The following is a 7,694-nucleotide window of genomic DNA, read 5'->3' as shown; positions in this document are numbered from 1 at the left end:
TGTGGCGGAACATAATATCAAAGACATAAAAGAGGGAAGATTTCTTAAAAAAATATTCATGCACACACATATGAACGATTTAGCGATGCAAATTTATTTTGAAAAGTGGACCCCTCTTAGTGTTTTATCTACTTTATTCTATTTACATGTATTTGAAGAAATATTGAAAACGAAACACCTTTTATTGAAATACAACCCTCTCTCCCCCTATCTCCTCTTGGAGTTCCACTACCTTAAAAAGGAAAATTTGGTATCAAATTCAAAAGTGTGACCCTAGTTAAGGCATGCATATTGATTATTATTAAACAACTCCAATGGAGTAGTGCGTTTGTATAGGAAATCAAAACTTTGAATAAAATAAAAAAGGAGTTTCTTTCATCCACTTCACATCTATGTGTTTAACTATCATCGAATGTAATCCAAAAAGTATTAGATTTACAATAGTAATTTATAATTAAGAAAAAGAAGGAATTTATGTTTCTTAGAGGATAAACCTCTCATCTATGTACTACCAAATCATTTAATGTATTTAATATTAGTATCCATTTCCCTCAATATATTGGATTGCACTATTGTTGAGCATCTATTACCATCTCCTCAAGGATTTCCTCAGAATCAATTGATCGTTTATGCTTCATTGCTTCTCTTACTTCTACCTTGTGATCACTTTCATTTTGTTGCATGTTAATGCAATCCTCATTTTGTTGCATATTAGTCAATTCCTTGTTGTTAGAAATTGTAGGTGGTGTATTTGGCATCTTTACATTTTTTTCCATTTCTTTTCCTTTGCCCCAAAGCACAAAATATAGACCTATAACAATCAAGCTCCCACCAATAACACTGCATGCAATAAAAATAAAAATAATTATGGACATGATAAAATAGAAATAAAATCCTTCTTAATAAAATAACATAACATATTAAATTATGACAATTACCTTCCTAAGTGAAGCTTCTCATCAAGAAGTATAGAACCCATGATAGCCACTATTATTAACACCAATGGACTAAACATAGTGGTAAACACAGGTCCTTTTTTCTTTATGCACCATGTCATTAAACAAAAACCTATTCCCGAACCTACAATTCCCTACACAATTTAACAAGATATTAAATTATCATAATATTTGTGTAAATAAGAATGCTAAACATAAAAAAAAGGAGAGTTAAAATAAAAATTTAAATATTACTATTGAAATCTAGTTCTACATGAGAAAAATGGTGAGTATATCACACCATGTAACACAAAACAAAAAGGAGTATATATTAGAATCATTTCAAAATTATTTTTTCCTATATATATATATAATATGTATTATAAATTTACTTTAAAGTGTTTAGTTAATATTGCACGATTAATGTATTATAAATGAGTTGTAACACAATGATTATAAGAAACTTGGCAAAAATAAATACAAATAAAAAATTATAAATACAAAACTTTACAAAGGATTCAAAATACATTTATAAGAAAATTATAAAGGAAAACAATTATTTAAGTGATTATATCTAAGTACATCTTTAAGCTAAAAGCAAGAGAAAAAAAACAAAAAATTAATTTGAAATACGTACTGAATAGATTGCAGTAAGAAGGTTGACATTCCAACCTAAAGCCCACACCCCATAATGACCTTGTTCAAAAATTAATGTTACAATAGCAGATTGTACGGTGACCATAAAGCACAATATGGTAGTGCTAGAGTATTGAGCTGGATATTTCTTAGTAATACTTGTCTGCATTAAATAGTAATAAACATTGAATTAAATGAAGACTTGTAACTCTTTGCATTGCTGTAAAAAATAAGTTACCTGCAAAATAAACCATGCTGACAAGGAGATACAACTGGTAACCACCAACACAGAGCCTTTAGTCAAGTCTTCACTTTTCCCATCTCGTTCATTATGTTCACTTAAGTGGAAGGGTGATGGCCACAATTGTATTTTTATTCCTTTATAGAATGTCATACTCATGGCTCCACTCACACAAACTAAGGTTCCAAGTACCTTTGCTTGACCAACGAGACTCTTAATATCTATTCTTTCCACACTATAACAAGTTTGAATTTTTTTTAGAAACTCATAATTTTGATTATATTATTCCAAAAAAGAAATAATGGATGAAAGTAATGGTGTTAAATTCCTTACCGAAAAATGATAGCCATGAGGAAAGTAATGACAGGTATTAGATTGAGGAGTGCAGTTGCAAAAGTAGCTGTTGTGTACTTTAGCCCAACATTGTACAAATTTTGACTCAGTGTGACCCTATAGATAAACATATCATTTAAAAAACAAACGGACTAGTAAACCAAACATTGTAAACAATCGACAAAAGTTATGAGTGATTACCCAAGCAAACTGCTAATGAAAAATTCGCAGAAGATCCTTAATGTTAGTTTTGGCCTCGTCTTCCTACCACAAACAAAAGAAATATAAATTAAATATTTTATTTTAAAAAAATCATATTTTATTAAGAAATAACTATTATATTTTAATCAAGACCAAAAATTACAAATATACATAAATACTCTTAATAAATTATTTTGAACAAAAAATAATTAATTACTCTTAAATTGGAAGAGAATAAAGTATACTTTAACAAATAGTGCAAACATAAACTATTGTTGTCGCCAACTATAACCGCTTATGCCTTTTTCTCAATTAAGTTCTATCTATCCAACATTGTGAATGCACATTTGACTCTATTCAATTCAGAATATAATATGATTTTAAATTTTAATTAATTAATAAAACAGTTAAATGTACATCTAGAATGCTAGATATCAAAAACATCTCTTAAGAACCCAATTAATCATACTTAATTATAATGAATATAATATTTAAACATATACAACTGAATTAACTATACTATAATAAACCAAACTTCTACTATAATATTTAAACCTACACAATTAAATTAAATATACTATAATAAACCAAACTTCTAGTAATCATTATATTTCTTTCTTAAAACTCTTAAGATTTTTTTTCACAATTTTCCTTACCTTTCAAAGATATAAGCCAGAGGAGCCATGACTATTGTAGCAACTAAATGCCTGTAGAATACCAAGACAAAGTGTGACATTCCCTGGTTCAGTGCAAATTTTGATAATATATTCAACCCTGCAAACCCAAACTGAACAGCTATCATGGCCAAGCTTGGCTTTGATTTTTCAAAGAACACTGATATATCCCCACAACAACACTTTCCAACTTCACCCATTCTTCTTATCTATTCAGACCACAGATTTCTCACTGTTTTGCTTTCTCTCTTCCTCAATAAACCAGCTTTATTAGCTTTTCTCTCATATGTTCCGAAATAATACTGTTAAACTTTTGTCCTTTTTTCTATATTAGATCATAGAGATTATTTGACGTCAACATTCTAGATCAAACACTATGATCCATCATATAACAAGAAAAAGAAATTTGAACTATATCTTCCCTGCATCAACGCCTCAATTTATATGTGAGGAATCCTGTCTGGTTCAGAAGACGATGAATGTAGACTAGAATTGGAAGAGAGAAATTGAAAAGCATTAGATTTGGTTTATTGCGTAAGTGCCTACGTCATTGAGCAAAGTAATCGATGGAAAATCAATCCAAGTGCGCTGCAACCGAACTAAAGCAAAATATGAAATGATTCACTTGTTATTTTCTCCAGTGGCCATTGTTGTCGAAGTTAACAAGAGAGTTCCTTGTGATATTGGCAAGTGTTGTTGAAGTCGACATTTTGTAATTCCTTACGTACACGTTTCTTCACATATATTTATACAATAGTGGCCAAGTAATGGTGTCACCTTTCATCAATACGGAGCATGTCTTAGAATCAAACATGTAAGTGGATTGATGATTTAAATTACTTAAATTGGCTTTAGTCAAACTAAAATTATATCAAGAATTGGGATTAAAGTGGCCTCCCAATTCTAGTCAAGCGCATAAAGGAAAATGTGAGGAAAAATGTGATTGATTTAACGAGTATTCATTATGGGATTTATCATCTAGATAAGGATGGATTGTTTTAAATTGTATGGATTTTATATGATTTAGATTTGCAAAGTGTTTATATAGGATGAAAAGTGTATTCTTTTTAGGTGTTTCATATGGGTATATTTACATTAGTCTTAATTTTTGATTTTTTTTTCTATTGAGTTCAAAATTGATGTGTTATTTTGATCTAATTTATGGTTATGTGTGTCATTTTTGAACTAATGAAAAGTCACATGTATAATTTTGAGCTAATAAAAGGTCACATGTGACATTTTTGCCTAATTCAAGGGTCACATATGCCATTTTGACCTAATTCAAGGCCACATGTGCCATATGTTTAATTTCAAACTTAATGAACCCTAGAATGACTTAATTCCAAGTAACTATTATCGATTATTTATTGACTCAAGCACACCAAAATATTCAAATAGTGTGCTTGAGACATGTATGAAAGGTCTCATATGATTCAAGTAAAAATATGTCAATGTCTTAAATGATGGTTAAAATGGTGTACCCATTAGCATATTGATGTAGTTACTAATAAAACAAGAATACAACATCTTTTCAAATTAAATCGTGCTTGTAAAGGATTTGTATGGTTTGGAACTCTAGCATTTATATTTGAGACATTGTTCATGAAAGTGATGAGTATAATGCTTCTTTCAAAATGTAGGAAATAACAAAGTTTTAAGTGTTGATATTTCTCAATACTTTTATTTTTGTAAAAGAATCTACAAATGCATTACGATAAGTAGTTAATGCTTATTGACAATTAATCTTGTAATCAAGTTAAGTAGTAAAAAATAGATAATAGAGACTTAATAAGAATAAATTTACTCATACCTTCCTACCTCGTAGAATTGTGAAAGAAACACGAATTAGCAAAGAGATGCATTCTAAGTTGTACAATGATAATTTTATTCAAAACTGTAATGTGGAGAAAATTAGGAATTAGGGTTTAAGATAATAAAACCAATTGCTAAATATCTCAATTAATCCACATACATTGAAAGAGGATCAAACCCAATAGATCTAGGCTCAATCCTTGATAGAAAGGGCTATGAGATTTTTGAGTGAATTCAATTGGGTAATATGGTTGATTAATCCTCTTTCTAAGTTGAATTTGAATGATTATGAAATTAGGATAAAATGAGGGATTATTGAAGTTCAAGTTAATGAAAAAAGTGAGCTATAGATGTCCCTCAGGGCCACCAACCTAGATATGAGAAAAATGAGATGTCTAAAACCTATCCTCTAATATTAGGCCTAATTTTTCAAGACCAAGTAGCACAGATCCGCCTTGGTCCTCCAAATTTTTTGCTTTTGAAAGTTGACCTATTTGTCATTGTTGACTCTACTGTATTTCTCGAGTACAACTTTGCACCTATCTTCTACACACATAAAGAAAGGGAAAGATGTTGGAAATAGGGGTTTTCCTTAGGTCAAAGCCTGGTTTGGAATTAACCATGAAATTGGAGATAATGCAAATATTGAAATAAATGTTAGGGAGATATACCTCAGATTTGCAATTGCTGATGATAATGAAATGCTCTTTGATGTAATAAACAATGTTGAATGTAATGGAATGACAAACACATGAACATGAAAAACCCTGAACATTGATGTAACTTTTCTCCACAATGGTTGAAGATGAATATGCAGCCTTGAAACTCTGATGGTGCTTGATGATGAATGATTCATGGATGCATGTATACTCTAATTGATGTTCTTCTAAGTATAATTGAATTAATAGGATGTCTTTATATAAGGTTCCCTAGGTAATTTACCGATTAGGCTGACCTCCAATAATCACTTGTAGCCTTGAGGATCAAATGCTGGTGGGGAGATATATCACTTACCCCATTTCAAATTGGGGACCCTTTGAGAGGGACTAGGGTGTTTTGGGGCACCCTAGTCCTTTTTCATAGGGGACTAAAATAAGCTGTCAAGGGGGTGGGCATCTCACAGTGGGACCCACAAGATGATGTACATGACATCAAAATTGGATAATCGACCTTGAACGACCCAAGAAGGGATGAGAATAGGACACGCTAAAGTGGGAGCACAAACATGAGGTGTACATTGGACCTATGATAATTTACGACACTACATTTAGCCCCAACTTTAATGGAAGTATGGGGCTATGCAAATAATCATGGTAAAGTAGAAAGATGAGAGAGAGAGGAGCAATTAGGAGCAAAATTACAAGGATATAAGCAATCACTAATATCAAGGAACCAAACCCCCAATCTTAGGATCTTAACTCACACAATCTTATGCAAGGACACATAAAAAAAGACAAAGATAAAAAGGAAAACAAAGGCAAAAAAAGACAAAAGGCACACATCACAAAAGCTAAAAACCAAAACAAGACCTCAAGTCAACTAGTTGAATAGACCTTGATAATCAAAATGTCTCAACGACTAATATCATTCTTGAAATTCCATCATAAGGACACAAGAAATCACATATAAAGGGCAAGAGCATGCATCAAACCATGAGCTGCAAATAGCAAAGCTACGAGCTCATAGGGAGAAGAAAGAGGAACATGGATGTCATGGGCTAGCTGTGTTTTGCTAGGTCATCCATGAGAGGAAGAGCAAGAGAGGACATGGATACCATAGGCTAGCTGTGTTTTGCTAGGCGATCCATGTTGGGGAGGAGATTTAGAATAGTCTAGCCGTGTTTTGTTAGTTCAACTGATCCTTCATATGCAATTTCTGGTTTTAGGAGTTAAGAACCTCATATAAGACTTTGTTTTGTTTGGTTTCAAGCATGCAACAACTTGTATAAGACATGAAATGAAAATGAAAACGTGTTTCTAGTTTTGGGCGTGAAGCATCTCGTGTAAGACATTGTTTTGTCTAGTTTCAAGAATGAACACCTTGTGTAAGACAAATATATGCTTGGTTTCAGGAACATCACGTGTAAGACTTTGTTTTGTCTAGTTTCAAAAATGTGTAACCCCGTATAAGATATATATAAATGCTACGTCTAGTTTTAGGCATGAAGCATCTCGTGTAAGACTTTGTTTTGTCTGGTTTTGAGAATGAACACCCCATTTAAGACATGCAAAATATTGTACAGAGAGGGAAATATGCAATGCCCCCCCCTTAAGATGTTAACATAGCCCTATGTTGATGTCTTAAGGAAGCTAGAAATAAGGATACACACCTTCACCACCAAGGAGATATCTTTTTAGGAAATAATGTTCATAAATCCAAGATAAAGAGGTAATACTCTTACAAGCAAGGACATGATAGTTGAAAAAGAGATATCTCATAGAAAGTATAAAGGGAATCCGTGGAGGGAAGAGATATTTTCTCAAAGGACATCTACCCCCAAGAGGATTTTCTTTGAACAAAAATAACATCATCAACCAAAAGAGAGGAAGGAGAACAAGAATGCATAGCTTTCCGTTATTGCTAAGTGAAAGAGATTCTTGGTGAAGGATGACACACTTTTGACCCAAAGTGAGGGGATTATTTATGTAATGGTGTAAAATTAGGGTTAGGGTTAAATTAGCCATTACATTAAAGAGGAGAGGAATCTAATAGATGTAGCCTTGAAGGGCTGAGATTCTGGTTGGATTCTTGGTTCCTTTGGATAGGGGATTTCTCCTCCTTAAGTCAAAGTGAATTGGATTGTAGAAGATTAGTGCACAATAGGTGATTTTGAAGTGATTTGGCAAAAACAGTGAGCTAGAG

At 32.1% G+C, this 7,694-nt stretch overlaps 1 protein-coding gene across 1 annotated transcript; it reads right to left on the bottom strand.

The window, feature by feature from the left end:
* Window positions 1-382: 382 nt before the first annotated feature.
* On the bottom strand, window positions 383-3,429 carry LOC131044052 (WAT1-related protein At5g07050). Its single transcript, XM_057977317.2, has 6 exons — window positions 3,003-3,429; window positions 2,347-2,409; window positions 2,146-2,262; window positions 1,810-2,047; window positions 939-1,090; window positions 383-840 (listed from the first exon to the last, which is right to left on the bottom strand). The coding sequence occupies exons 1-6, from the start codon at window positions 3,218-3,220 to the stop codon at window positions 570-572; spliced, it is 1,059 nt and encodes a 352-aa protein (XP_057833300.2). The 5' UTR covers window positions 3,221-3,429; the 3' UTR covers window positions 383-569.
* Window positions 3,430-7,694: the final 4,265 nt, after the last annotated feature.

This window comes from Cryptomeria japonica, chromosome 3, assembly GCF_030272615.1.
Source record: "Cryptomeria japonica chromosome 3, Sugi_1.0, whole genome shotgun sequence".
NCBI lineage: Eukaryota > Viridiplantae > Streptophyta > Pinopsida > Cupressales > Cupressaceae > Cryptomeria > Cryptomeria japonica.
This window is presented reverse-complemented; position numbering and strand designations above follow the sequence as displayed.

Excerpts from the sequence above, each read along its gene's own strand:
- LOC131044052 (XM_057977317.2), bottom strand. The coding sequence starts at position 3,220 with ATGGGTGAAGTTGGAAAGTGTTGTTGTGGGGATATATCAGTGTTCTTT. Across the intron at positions 1,091-1,809 it reads CAGCATGGTTTATTTTGCAG|GGAATTGTAGGTTCGGGAAT; the intron begins GTAACTTATTTT and ends TAAATTGTGTAG. Across the intron at positions 841-938 it reads GAGAAGCTTCACTTAGGAAG|TGTTATTGGTGGGAGCTTGA; the intron begins GTAATTGTCATA and ends TATTGCATGCAG.